The 15999-nt window shown below is 33.2% G+C and overlaps 1 protein-coding gene across 6 annotated transcripts in view; it reads left to right on the forward strand.

Annotated features, from left to right (window-relative positions):
* The window catches only part of LOC106884336 (voltage-dependent T-type calcium channel subunit alpha-1G), a 1091242-nt gene that overhangs the window by 948616 nt on the left and 126627 nt on the right, over positions 1-15999 (forward strand). For all 6 annotated transcript variants that reach the window (XM_089353777.1, XM_089353782.1, XM_089353780.1 and 3 more), the window contains 3 exons: positions 38-166; positions 4159-4248; positions 10367-10559. In XM_089353777.1, coding sequence (XP_089209903.1) covers positions 38-166; positions 4159-4248; positions 10367-10559 — 412 coding nt within the window. The remainder of the gene's footprint in view (positions 1-37; positions 167-4158; positions 4249-10366; positions 10560-15999) is intronic.

The following is a 15999-nucleotide window of genomic DNA, read 5'->3' on the forward strand; positions in this document are numbered from 1 at the left end:
TGATCTTGTTATTATAATTTTTTTTTTCTTTTTGCAGCTTTTTAAGGGAACATTTCATTATTGTCATGGTCCACACGTCCAGAATGTTACCAACAAAACGGACTGCATGAAAGATCCTAGAAACCGTTGGCGCAACCAAAAGTACAACTTTGATAACTTAGGCCAGGTTAGTGTTGAAAGGATAAATTTCTAATTCATAAAACTAATTCATCAAATTATTTCTGATGAATCAATGAGACAAAGACTCTTCAAGCCTAGGAAACCCTTATGTAATCGAATTATAATAGATATATTCTCCCTCAAATCACACTAGCAAACTTAGGTTCCATCACAACCCCTAATTCAAATTTCAAAATTATCGCCTTTGGCCTTTCTTATCAAGAATTAATCATTAAAGCTAATGATTAACTTGTGATATGAAAGATAAAATTCTAATGAAAATAATTTTTAGTTCATTATACATGGTTCATAAGTACAGATGTAGCTGTGCGGTAAGAAGTTTCCTTCCCAACCATATGATTCCAGGTTCAGTTCCACTGCATGACACCTTCAGCAAGTGTCTACTATAGCCCTAGGCCAGCCAAAGCCTTGTGAATGGATTTGGTTGATGGAAACTAAAGGAAGCCTGTTGAATATATATATGTGCATGTATATATGTATGTATATTGTGTGTGTGTGTGTGTGTGTGTGTGTGTGTGTGTGTCTGTCTGTCTGTCTGTCTGTCTGTCTGTCTGTGTGCATGTGTGTGTTTATGCTTGTCCCCACTATCACTTGACAACTAGTGTTGGTTTGTTTATGCCACTCATAACATAGCAGTTCAGCAAGAGATACTGAGAGAATAAGTATCAAACTTTAAAAGAAAAATAATTACTGGGGCTGATTTGTTCCCCTAAAACCTTTCAAGGCAGTACCCTCAACATGGCTGCAGTTCAATGACAGAAGCAAGTAAAACAATACAGATAAGTATATTTTCTCTCACAGTTCTATTTAAAAATATGTGATGAGACAATCATAGCTGGAATGCTTTTATTCTTTTATTTTTTACTTGCTTCAGTCATTTGACTGTAGCCGTGCTGGGGCACCATCTTTTTTTCTTGATCAAAGCTGACTCAAGGCTAAATAACAACAACAATTATTATTTTTGAAAATCTACTTATATTGCTAAGACTTGTTTACTATTTGTGTCCATAAGAGGAGTACTGTAGAAGACTGTTACAGAACAAAGATAAACCCATGATGGAATTAGTTCACAACATTATTTTCAATGTGCTTGCTTCACTTTTAGTGGAGGTGCATGGCTTAATGGTTAAGGTATTGGACTCATGATCATAAGATTATGGTTTCAATTCCTGGACCTAGCAATGTGTCATGTTCTTGAGCAAAGCACTTCATTTCATGTTGCTCCAGTTCACTCAGCTGGCAAAAGTGAGTAAACCTGCAATGGACTGGCACCGATCCAGGTTGGGAATATATACACCATGAACACAGGGAAATCAGCCTTATGAGTCTGTATGACTTGGGAATGAACTTTTTTACTTACTAAACTGCTTCACTTATAATAACCATCACAAATTTTCATTCTTATAAATCTGAGATGACATACCACTGAATGAATTTCTTCATAGCTCAGTGAAGCATTATATTGACTGTATATGTTACATAACTTTAAATTCATCTTAAACTTCGTTAGTTACTCGGGCAATGACTTAAAGGTAGCTCACCTATATTGAGTTCAAACATTGTTGACATCTCCCAGCTATGGGACGAATTAAATTAAATTAAATGGAAAATATGTCTAATGATTATGGCATCCATACAGTTGGTCTGTATATATCAAGTAAAACACTAGAATCTGGGCAAAAGAGTGGTAGCCAGCATCAGTGAATGTTAGTTTAATAAAGTATACAAGATCAAATAGAATAATTTGTTACAATAAAGGGAAACAAAATTTGGCAGAAGTCTGCTTTAAGCACCCCATATAACCCCTCATAACTTTTTTATTTTTTGGAATTTTCAAAAGATTTTTGCTAATTTGTATTTTACACATGGGAATTCACACAACTATGGAAAGAAATTTTTTTTTAATTTTTCAAATTTTTTTTTTATTTAATTCAGTTTGAAAAACAGACAGTCCAAATGTTTGGCTTCAATCCCATTAAATGTGTTCGTGGGGAAAAAGATATTGAAAAACATCACATCAGACTTACAAACAAACAAGGAGGGTATGAGGCGGTTGTAAGATGTGCTAAAAATAACAGCCCTTAAATCAGACACCAAAAAATTTTTTTGTTTTTGCATTATCATGAATGCCTGTGTATTGAACATCACAAATTCACAAAACATTTCTGTGAATCCCCAAAAATTAAAAAGTTATGAGGGGTTATACTCATTATATGGTGTACTTAAATCAGAATTCTGCCCAAAATTTGATATAAAAGCCCTGCCAAAATGTAAGAATTTCATATATATATTGCTGAGACCCCCTTCAGTCCTGACTGACCATGGGATTGCACTTAGAAAGTAACCCTCCCAGGCACAAGTCCAGGCAAGGTTGTTTATGGAAGACCAGCAGTCGCCCATGCATACCAGCCTCTCCTCTCCATGCCACCAATGTTATCCAAGGGAAAGGCAAGGGCTGATACAGCTTGACACCTGTGATGTCGCAACTCATTTCTATAGTTGAGTGAACTGGAGCAATGTGAAATAAAGTGTCTTGCTCAAGAACACAACACACAGCCCAGTCCAGGATTCGAACTCACAACCTCACAATCAGAAGCTTGACGCTCTAACCTCTGAGCCATGCACCATCCCTACATATATATATCATATATATATATATATATATATATATACATATATACATATATATATATATATATATATATATATATATATATATATACATATATACATATATATATATATATATATATATATATATATATATATATATATACATATATATATATATATATATATATATATATATATATATATATATACATATATATATATATATATATATATATATATATATATATATATATATATATATATATATATATATATACATGTACATATAATTGATAGATAGATAGATAGATAGATAGATAGATAGATAGAAGTGTGCATGTGAGTTAGTGTTACCTTGTTTTGACATGCTAGTTAGTTGTAAATGGGAGTCGCAGTCATACAAGTGGTATCAATCATTTCCAATTTCCTGTAAAAACATGTCCAGCCATTTACCTGGAAACAGGTGAGCTATGACAGGAAAAGCATCCAGCTGTAGCAGATCTGCCTTAATAAATTCCATCCAACCCATACAAGCATGGAAAAGTGGACTTTAAAACAATAATGACAATGATAATGATGATTCCAACAACAATTATGATAACGATGATGATGAGGAGGATGGCATTGATGATGAGTGTGATGATGAGGATATGCAAATGATTAGCCTCCTATTAATGTTCATTATAGGCACCATTAAACTTATTAGGATGACCTACACTAAAGTCACTGTGATATGTTAGATTTTCATGTCAGTAAGTACAGTTAAATTTGTTGCTGGCTTTTTGTTTTTGTTTTTTGCAGTTTAACATCATATCAAAGTATTCAGTAAACCATACAATGTCACGCTGATAAGCAATGTTACAAAATATTGTATATGTATGTTCATGCCATCAGTTTTATGCAATTTGTCAAAATCTATCATGTGAGTTATTGCCATTTGCCATAGAGCACAGATGTACAGAGCAAAAAAAAAAAAAAAGAAAGAACTCAATTTAGTTTCAGTATGTTTCTGTTTGATTATGATTGTTTTATGCATATTATTATCAACACATGCCTGAATGTATACATAAATACACAACTACTCCAGATCAATGTATAAATCATGTATGTTTCCACATATGCAACCTCATAACACCATACTCACAAACACGTACATATACACTCTCATTTGCACATACACACATATTATTTATGTTTGTACTTTCACGCTTCTGTTCAAACAGTAGGGTTTCTTTTTTTGTTTGTTTTGTATTTTGTTATTTTTAACGACATTACTTTTGATGTGTCTGTGTTTCAATATTTTTGTTTTATTTTTTATTTTTTGTAAACAGTTTTAATTTTTACACTGTTGATTTTTATCTTTAGGCTTTGATGGCTTTGTTTGTCCTGGCCTCAAAAGATGGCTGGGTTAGCATTATGTACACAGGCTTAGACGCCGTCGGAGTGGATCTTCAGGTAAGATTACTCAACGTTTTATTTTCAGGCCATAAATAATTCACACTTTGGGCAAATATTTTAATACCTTGTTTATTGTTATCACAACTTCAGTGTAGAGGAGGGGGAGAATTATGTTTTTATAATCCATATTCTAATTCTAGAAACATGTAAAAGGAAAAGGAAGAAAAACAGAGTGAGAGAGAGAAAGAGAGATGGGGGATAACATAAAGTAATTTATATTTGATGTCCATTGCTCATCCTGCAGCAGATATTGCTGAAATGTTAAACATTTATCAAGTTTCTAATCTCTTTTGAGAGTAAATATGTGATGGGAATATCCACTGAATCTTTGCTCGATGTTTCAGTCGATTCTTTTATTTGATTCCAGTGAGATGGCAGAGTGAAATAGTTAACAAGTTCCTCTACTGATTTTTTATATTTTTTTCTGTAATTTATTTGTTTTTTAGTTAATTACAATGTAAGAAAATTTCATTAAATTTTCATTTCATTTTTTATTTTAAGTTTATAATTTTTTCTTACATTTTTTTCTATTTTCGAAAATTCTACAATTTATTATCTGAGAAAAGAATTATTGAAATATTAAATAATTTATATGATATTATATATGTGAATTTGGGGCATCTATATATTTGTAAACATTTTGCTCCTGATGTACACATGTATACAAAAGATTACTACAGATCAATATATTTCATAATTGAGATGACTATCGCTCAGAGAAACCATTCTAACTCATGCAGACATGAAGAAAAATTAAGCATTGAAGGTGAGAAGAAAGAGTAGATAATAATGGTAATGGTAGTGGTAAATGTTGTTTTAGTCGTAGCTGTAGTAGTAGTTGTAGTAATAGTAGAAGTAGTAGTAGTTCTTTGTTTAAGTATTAAGAACATCGGACTACATCAAATTAATTGCTAAAGTGTTCCTGGAATACCTGTAGAGAAAAATAAGCTACAAACTGAAATACTATTCTGTTTGATATTTAGTCCAAATGTCTGCTTAATATAAAATTGTTTTAATTACTGCATAGGAATTTGTAAAATTTAATGTTTGCCATTTGCCAAACAGCTTAAGTAGATTGTAAGGAACTAAAACAAATTTACAAAGAAAATCACAGAACAATTTTAAACTCTATTTTTCCTATGACCCTCTTTTATTTTGCCTTTTACATTACTTTGGGGTCAAATTTAGTTGAAATCATTCACATTTTGAAACTTGATTAACACAGTTTCACCACAATTAAAAGGTTGAAGACAAAACTGTTTGTATTTATCATAGTTCTAATATATAAATGATAATACTTTAGGCAATCTTCTCCTTAATGTTGATGCTACAATGTCCATTGTCTGTGATTGTATTATTGCAACTCGTTAATAACTCAATTCCTGACTCTTTCTTATTAAAGTTTTGTCCATAGTGCAATTCTGAAACATGCTTTCAGGCAAATTCTTTCATTGCACCCTGAAATAATTATGATTTAAATTTTGACAAATATAATTACTGAAGATATAAGTGAAATTAAATAGTATTTAGTACCTCACTGTAACAATCTGGATATATCAGTTGATATAATTTCATCTGCACATCACATTACAAATCCAGAGAAAACTATTGATTTGGCAAGCTAGAGAGTTAACACCACTCACATAGCTGTTAAATCAGCAGAGACATACATAACAGTACCAGTTACTACATACAAAAACATTGTAAATCATATCCAATTTTAGTGCTATTTCTGGACCTAGAAGAAATACTAGTAAAATTTCTCTGGAATGAGGTGCAGGCATAGCTGTGTGGTTAAGAAATTGCTTCCCAACTGTGTGGTCTTGGGTCTCACTGTGCAGGACTTGGGTGTCTTCTTCTTTAGCCCTGAACCAACCAAAACTTTGAGAGTGGATATGGTAGATGGAAACTGAAAGAAACCTGTCGTTTACATATCTATCTATATGTTGTTGCCAGTCCTTTGCGACTGGCCCTCGTGCCAGTGGCACGTAAAAGCACCCACTGCACTCTCGGAGTGGTTGGCATTAGGAAGGGCATCCAGCTGTAGAAACTCTGCCAGATCAGATTGGAGCTTGGTGCAGCCTTCTGGCTTGCCAGTCCTCAGTCAAACAGTCCAACCCATGCTAGCATGGAAAGCGGAAATTAAACGATGAGGATAATGATGATGTGTATGTGTGTCTGAATGTGTGTTTGTGTCTTGATATCATATGATGGTTGCAAATGATGTTGTTTGTTTCCAGTCTTCCCAGATCATGAGAATTTTGAGGGGAGCAGGCTTAATCAATACCATTGACACTAGTACTTGGCTAGTACTTTATTTTATTACTCCTGAAAGGATGAAAAGCTGATCTTAGCAGCATTTGAATTCAGGATGTTAAGAGCCACAATGAATGCCACAAAGCATTTTTTTTTCAACACTTCTGCCAGTTTTATGATTATATATAATAAATCATCTCCTCTATATTAATGATTTAAACCTACTTGGAAGTGATAATATCCCACTAGAGAACTTATTAAGAACTGTGCATGAATTAGGCTGTAATATCAAAATTAGTATTGGATTAGACAAATTATCCAGAGCTGAAAAGAAGAAAAATCAATTAAAATTGAAAACATTCAATTAGATTTAGAAATGGAAATGATAAAATTAGAACAAAACTACTTACACAATACTTCAGAGTAATGAAGCTGATAATATAAACATGCAAAATAAGAGCAAGTTAGATAAGACTACTACATTATCATATATCATCTGACTGGCTGACTTGCCTGGATCAGTGCAACTCTTTCATGTTAGATGTCCCAATTAAGCACTGTAGCATTAACGTCTGGCCAGGGTTTTAGTTACATTGGACTTCCACCAGCTGAAATATCTTTTCTGTACATGCCATGACTGCAGATGATTGCAGTAGTTTGCTAACTGAACTGGTTGGTTCTGGCCATTGATAGTTTGTTGTCTGTTCATCCGCTCAGCAACTAGTTCAATAGGTTCGATAAATTTATTTGCTGGAATAGTTCACATACACAAAGCTGCATCCCATGATTTCAACATACTCTGACTCAGGTGGTTACATGCTATTTAACCCATAGTTGAGATTCTGACAGATGCAACTCTTCTGGGACAGAGTAGACCTGGAAACAACAGTGACCAAGAGTTCGTTCCACACTCCTCAAAACTCTGGAACTCCCAAAGTCTCCACACTGGGTGTAGATTAACGTCATACTCAGGACTATGAGAGTACTACAGAAGAGTCATATTAATATTACAAACTTAATTCAATGCTAGAAATAAAACAATCAGTATAAATACACTAGCCATCTCAATTATAAACCATATTTGATATGTTATAAAATGGAATTTACATGAAAAGAAATATCTAGACAGGATAACTAGGCTATCCAGTGGATTCCAAACCAACCATCCTGAAGTTAAGATATAGCTTTAAGGTATATCTTAACTGTAAAGACTGAAGATGTGTGGTGTATATATCTCAAAGATAGAGAAATACTCTTGGTTGTACTGTAAAGACTTGCATGAAACTATTGAAAACACACTAAAAAAGCAACAACAACAATGATAATGGTTTCTGATTTCGGTACAAGAGCAGCAATTTTGTGGAGTGGGGTAAAACCATTGACTCCTCTACTTGACTGGTTCTTTATTTTATCCTGGAAGGATGAAAGGGAAATTGACCCCAGCAGAATTTGAACTCAGAATGCTAAGAGCAAAGCATTTTTGCCAATACCCTAAAGATTCTGCAATATCACTACTTGTTAATAATAATAATAATAATAATAATAATAATGATAGCCAGGCATAGTCTTAATTGAGAAAGAAAGCCAGACATAGTGTTAATTGAGAAAGTAAACAAACTATGCTGGATCATAGATATAGCATGCCCAGCTGACAACAAGGTATGCGATAAGGAAGAAAGAAAAGTTGAGGGATATGACAGGTTAGCTTGGGAAGTTAAGCAGTTGTGGTCAATGAAAAAGATAGCAGTAGTACCAATAATTGTCAGAGCCCTGAGAACAATGAGCAAAAATCTCGAGAAGTATATGGAACAAATAGGGGCTTGTAATGAAAGCAGTACTGCTTGGAACTGCTCGAATACTCTGGAAGGTGCTCGAAAAATAAGCAATGTTACCTTAGTTCACTGGTAGTGAACAGCTGACACTGTAGTACATCTCCAGAGTTAGAAGCTGTGCAAAGGCAATGATAATAATAATAATAATAATAATAATAATTTTCCTAGTTTTGGTACAAGGCCAGCAGTTTTGGAAGGAGGAGGAAGCCAATTATATCAACCCCAGTACTCAACTGGTACTTATTTTATTAACCTTGAAATGGAGAAAGACAAAGATGACCTTGGTGGGCTTGAACTTAGAATGTAAGAATCTGAAGAAAATACTGCAAAACATTTTGTCCAAAGCTTTAACAAGTCTGCTAATTCATTGCCATCCTGGATGAGGAATGTCAGCTTAGTTGAGAAACAGCTACCAGTTTCATTTAAAGAGAGAGTGTTATACTTTTAAGGAGTATTTACCTTTTAAAAATAATGTGTGTTTCAGGAATACTTGCCACATGTTGAAAATTGCTGCCTGATCATGCCCATGTAATTATGGTGAAATAAATTTGAGATTCTTTTTTTATGTTTTGTATATATTTAAAGTATCTGTCTGTGTCTTCCTGAAGCTATGTTCTGTTTCCTTATTGATATCCTAATTCTAATTAATTTCCACTTGATATATCTAATATCCACTTGATATTAGTCAGCTAATATGCAGTTAGCTTATATCTTCTACTAGAAGCAATGAGAAAGAGCTTGTATTTTAGCTTCATTAACTAGTACGTAATCTGTTCCTAACCACCAAGAAATATAAAACATTTTTTAATTAAATAGGTTTTAGACTTTAAACTTTAATCCATCATAAAGATTAGACCATATTTTTCAATTAATAATTGACAAAATGTCAAGTTTGACACCAGAAGTCTTTCAACATACATAAATGTCATGACAAAGGGTTAGGGTGAAAATCAACATAGCATTTCTAAACTAACAATCAAAAGCAAATGTCTTATGACACCAAACAAATTCCATTACTCTCAACAAACTTCTTCTTAAGCTAGTGAGGGAGCTTGTATAAGGTTACTCAGTCTACTAGAAATACCAGTTAAATCTCTCTCAAATTACACCCAACCATCTTACAAACAAAGAAACACATATTGGATATTGTGGTCCAGGTATACTATACCAGAAAAAAAAATAGGATAGTCATGGCCTTTGATCATAGGTCTGTCTGCTAGATCAGGAAAAACTGGAGCAGTAAAACAACAATAATAATAATCCTTTCTACCCTAGGCTCAAAGCCTGAAATTTTGAGGGAGGTGGCTAGCCCATTACATTGACCCCTCTGCTTAACTGGTACTCATTTTATCGACCATAAAAGGATGAAAGGAAAAGTTGACCTCGTTGAATTTGAACTCAGAACATATACACAGACAAAATGCTGCTGAACATTTTTATCTAGTGTGCTAACAATTTTGCCAGCTTGCTACCTTAACAATAATAATCCTAGACACAAGGCCTGAAATTTGGCAGGAAGGGACTAGTCAATTACATTGACCCTAGTGTTTCACTGGTACTTAATTTATCGACCCCGAAAGGACGAGAGGCAAAGTCAACTTCAACAGAATCTGAACTCAGAATGTCTACCAACTCACTGCCTTTGCCTTAACAATAAGTATAACAAAATGGACACATTGGGTAATAAAGTCTTAGATACACTGTTTTAAAACAAGACATGATGGTCATGGGTGGAATGCCTTTGATCATAGGGTCTGCTAGGATTTCTCAATCATGACTGAGCTGGAGCTGAGAGAACATACCAACAAACTTTCTTCTGTCTTTGCTGATTCATATTCAGTGCCTTCCATTACTTAAGATAGATATTTGCTTTGTTTACAGGGATTTTCATATGTTTTATGCTGTATTTATATTTTCCTTTCTATTTACATTATTGTAGCTCTGTGCATTTTATGTCTTTGTATATTTTATTTATAACTTCCTGATTTAGTTAACTATTCAACATATGTCTTCTCATTTTGTTTCAGCCAAAAGAAAACTACAATGAATGGCGCCTACTCTATTTCATTTCCTTCCTCCTTCTTGTTGGCTTCTTTGTATTAAATATGTTTGTTGGTGTTGTTGTTGAAAATTTCCACAAGTGCCGTGAAAGCCAAGAACAAGAGGAGAGAGCACGAAGAGATGCAAAACGCAAGCAGAAAATGGAGAAAAAGAAGAAAAGTAAGAAGAAATTCTTATATTTCTCTCTAGTTAGTCTTCATTCTGTTTTTGTCATTTCACTTTATTTTCTTTAAAGCTGATCTATTCTGCCATGGGCTACAAACAATGCTACCAAGCAGATCTGGTTGAAAATCTACATCTGAGTAATAGTTTTTCATTTACAGCCATCACTGCCCACTAGGCATTGCAGCATCTCTCCTTTACAAGCTGGCAACAGACAATGGAAACATTGGTAAATACAAAACAGATAATAAACAAGAGTTAAATAACTGAAACTAGCCTTCAGCTTGTTGATAGGAGACTTAACCAGGAAGCTAAATTTATCATATCATTCCTTTAATCTGATCACATTAACAGAAAAAGTCAAAATTTGATGAATTTAAGAATGGAAAGTCTCACATAAAAATATATTTCAAATTAAAGGAGAAATAATGACTGAATCCATAAAAGCCTTAAATACATTTATGTATCCTTGTACATGTACCAGTGTATATATTTTATATATATATATATATATATGTGTGTGTGTGTGTGTGTGTGTGTGTGTGTGTATAATATATATATATATATATATATATATATATATTTGAGTGAATATGTATGTATATGCTTCAGCACTTTAATGCTGCACATCAAAAAAAAGAATAAAGCCCATTGTTATGTGTATATGACTTTCTTATTGATGCAATGTGTGTGTGTGTGTGTACACACACCTCCATGTATGTTAGTGTGTGTGTGTGTGTGTTTTAGTACATAAGCTTCAGCTCACTAATTAGTCTACAAATGATAACGTTTCAATCTACCTACAGCCCTATTAGCTATAATACCGACATTTTTAGCTAATCCAGTTGTTTGTATAATTAACAGTTAATTCTATATCTTACTCATTTGCTCCATGGCAACAGATGTTATTCCTGTTTACCATTCCCATCATATTGTGCCATTTTCCCATCAATTCTCTGTTTATTTGGCATTACTAATGGTTCTAACAACCATAATTAATTGCAATAAACAATATTTCTTTCCTTTTTTTTTTTTAACAAAACCAAGTTTATGTATCTCAGTCATTACACACATTTTGTTGCAACCAAAAGTTTTGGTGTTTTTGATGTTGGGATTCTTACCATCTCATCTTATTCAGCTGTCTTCATTTTTTTTTCTTCTTTTGATAGACTCTTTCCTGTTTTGTTTATCCTACTTCCATTTACTCTTCTCCCCCTCTCTCTCTCTCTCTCTCTCTCTCTCTCTCTCTCTCTCTATATATATATATATATATATATATATATATATATATATATATATATATATATATATAACTTTACTTTCTGCCACCCATCCCTTTTCTCTTACCAATTTCTCCCACTTCACTCTTCTTAAATTTCTCCTATTTCATCAAATATTTTCCCAACTCTCAATCATTAACTGTCCATCTTTCTCTCATATATATGTGTATATGTGTGTATGTGTTAGTCATTGGATTTTAGAGGGAAACAGCACACACATACATATACATAAATTGTTTCTCTCAAACATTAGCACCATTTAAAATTAAAAGGAGACAACTTTCTTTAATTTTAATTTCATCCCATGTTTCCTATTAGAATTTTTAAAATTATTATTAGCTAACTATGATAAAATTTTATTGGCACCACTCATCATCTCTCTCTCTCTCTTGCTCTTTGTTTGCTTATGTCTCCCTTTCTCTCTCCACTGTTGCTTTTTCTCTCAGTCTCTTTCTCTCTTTTATTTTTCTCTCTTTTTTAACATTTTCTTCTCTTTACTTTTTCTTCTTTCTCTCCCACTCATTTTGTTTTATTTTTGATTCTTTCTTTTACGTTTGTTTTCTTTTCAGCTTGGTTTTTTTCTTTCAATATTTTTTCATTCTTTCTTTTCTTTGCAATTATTGAAATTAAACTGTAAGCAACACGTTTTTATGCATGATTTTTGCCAGGACACATATTCAGTTTTCCTCATCATTTAACATGCCAATTTTATTGCCAGGTGTGTGTGTGTGTGTGAAGACACATGGCCTAGTAGTTAAGGGTGTTGCACTCACAATTGCTTAATCATGGGTTCAATTCCTAGGCTGAGCAGTGCATTGTGTTCTTGAGCAAAACACTTCATTTCACGTTACTCCAGTTCACTCGGCTGTGAATAGGTAACCCTGTGAGGGACTAGCTTTCCAATTAGGGAGAATGTTAGCCTGCTTGTCTAGCCAGTGGGGTGACATCATTCAAAAGCTAAAACAGTGCAAAGTGCATTGTGACCAGCGATGTATAACAACATCTGATAGTCTGGTCGATCACAATCACATAATCATGAGGGCATATAAGACACATGGGCGTATTAGACAACCCCAATTTCAGCAGCGCATATTCAGGAAACAAAGTTTTAAGAACATTAAAGCATGTGATATAAGCTCAACTTTGCACATAGGACATGGAATGATTCTTTAAGATATTTATGGGTGAGGAATGCATTTTATATGCCATAACATATGGTAGATCAGTTGTCAGGATACATCTTTAGTTTCATTCTCATTTTATTGCCAGGTATATAAAGATCAAAGAAACAATACCATTTTTATATTTTTTATTTATCTATGAGGGGTGCTGAAAGTTAAGAGTATTGCGAAAGGCCTGGTTCTTTTACAGGGCTTAGAAAAACTGAAAGACTGCTGCAATAAGTACGTGAATCTGAGAAGGGAATATGTTGAATAAAATCATAATTAACTGATCTTCCTGTATTTTATTTTACCCAAAGCCAGGATCTTTTCATCAACCCCTCATAAACCAACATCGTCTATGATGAGCTACTTTTCTTCTGGCTAAAAAAGAATTACATAAACCAACCAACCTCAACACAGGTTCTGGTTTCACAATATTTGGATTTTGTTTACTTTTCTTCAGTTATTTTGTCTTATAGTTTGTTTTTCTTTCCTTTTTCTGCATGAACATTCATTTCATTGACATGTCAGTCAACCTTTTAAAGCAGGCATTCAGTTTCAATGTTGTTTTGTTAAATGTTACCCTTCTAGCTATAATAACAGTCCTTTCCAAAATACTTTTTTTATTTTGTAATTACAAGGTTTGCACTAAATAAAAGTACATGTAGTACATATAAATATATATCAGAAAAATAATAAGGTAGTCAGATATCTAGATGGTTGTACATTTACAGATTTTTATTACTATGTCACATGTTTTATAAATATTAGTGCTTGCACCTATTCTTGTAGGTTCTTCATATTTGAAGAACCTACAAGAATAGGTGCAAGCGCTAATATTTGTAAAACATGTGACATTATCAAAAATCTGTAAATGTACAACCATCCAGATATCTGACTACCTTATTATTTTTTCTAATATATAATTCTTGTACATCACCTCCAAACCTTCCAATACATATATATGTAGATATATATATATATATATATATATATATATATATATATATAAAACAAATAATAAATGAGTATATGCATATATACATACAGGTATCTGCATACCTACATCTACCTATATATATATATATATATATATATATATATATATATATATATATATATATATATATATATATATGACCAAGCAATACATTATTATTGGCGTGAGAGATATTTAGGGGAGGCAGAAGAGCCTATTATATTCAAATTAAACATCCACATAGAAATATAGAAATTTAAATAGATTGCTTTTAAATTTTCTGCTTCTATATTATTTCATCCATCTAGAACAGGGGTTGATAAACCTTGCTTCTTTTTTTTTCTTTTATGATGGCCAGCCAGACTGGAAATGCTTTTATAACTTGGGGACCAATGCAAATATAAAACGAAACCATGATCATACCAGGCTACAAAAGCAGCTTGTTTCTGTTTTGTTTGTTTGTTTTATGAGGGGGTTAAGGATTCCTATTGCTTAAAGGTTACCTTTTGTAATGAAGGAATTTCAACACATTTAATGATGCAAAAATTGGTATGAGCATGATATTGTATGCAGTACTGAGTTGAGACATTTTCAGTTAAGATTTGTGCTTTGAAGTAAATATGGTACCAGCCAGTTTATCTGCTCTCTTCAATGGGTAAACATTTTTTGGCCACTCCTTCCTTTCTTAGATGCAAGAGTTCTTATTTATGTAAACTATGTGGTGTGTGTGTGTGTGTGTGTGTGTGTGTGTGTGTGTGTGTGTGTGTGTGTGTGTGTGTGTGTGTGTGTGTGTGTGTGTTAATATGAAACAATGATTCAATGCCACTGAAAACATGAGACATTCTCTCTATTTTTCATACTGAACTTCATTGTTTACTTATTAAAGATAGATAAGGCAAACAAAGAATTTTTATATACTATGTCATACATTCAATAAGACAGATGGACTGGATGAGATGAGGCCAAGACCGTAGTTGGGCCAACTCATTATTTCAACCCCAGACAAACATGCAGACTAATGTTTTTGGTTTTGTTTTATTTTTTATTCCATCGACCTGGAACATAAACACCATTCATTTGAAAAGTTAAATAACAAAATGATGCTAATATAAAATTTACTTCAAGGCTTGGCTGTTTGATAAGAAATTTGCTTCCCAACCACATGGTTCTGGGTTCAGTACCACTGCATGGCACTTTGGGTAAAAATGTCTTCTACTATAGCCTCAGGCCAACCAAAGCCTTGTGAGTGGATTTGGTTAATGGAAACTGGAAGAAGCCTGTCACATATGTGTGTGTGTGTGTGTGTGTGTGTGTGTGTGTGTGTGTGTGTGTTTGTGTTTGTGTGTGTATTTGTCCCCCACTACCACTCAACAACTGGTATTAGTCTGTTTATATCTCCATAACTTAGCAGTTCAGCAAAAAAGGCCACTAGAATTAGTACCAGGCTTAAAAAAAGTACTGGGGTTGATTCATTCAACTAAAAGGTCTTCAAAGTGATGCCCCAGAATGGCTGCAGTCTAATGACTAAAACAAGTAAAAGATGAAAGATAATTCATATGTATATATTTCTTTTCTGACACTAAATACATATTAAACTATAAAATTAGAAATGATGGTTAAAGACATAAAACTTACATGTAATATTCTTTCTAATTTTGGCACAAGGCCATCACTCTCAAAGGGAGGGAAAGTTTTTGATCCCCAGTGTTCAACTGGTACTTAGCTTATCGACCCTGGAAACATGGAAAGCAAAGTCAGCCTCAGCAGCATTTGAACTCAGAGCACAAAGTTGGAAGAAATGCTGCTAAAACCTGCAATTCATTTTATTCTTGATCAAGACTAGCTAGGGAACAATTTTCCAATTTTAATATATCAAAATCAAACTCACTGTCTTTTTTTTTCTCACGTTTTATTTTTTGTTCTGTTTTTTTCTTTGCTGACTGTTAGAATATTTGTTTTGACTAGGATGAGAAGTTGTAGATAATTGAGCCAGTCTTGATATGTAATTAATACTT

This window comes from Octopus bimaculoides, chromosome 6 (genome assembly GCF_046866305.1).
Source record: "Octopus bimaculoides isolate indiv1 chromosome 6, ASM4686630v1, whole genome shotgun sequence".
NCBI classification, from domain to species: Eukaryota; Metazoa; Mollusca; class Cephalopoda; order Octopoda; family Octopodidae; genus Octopus; species Octopus bimaculoides.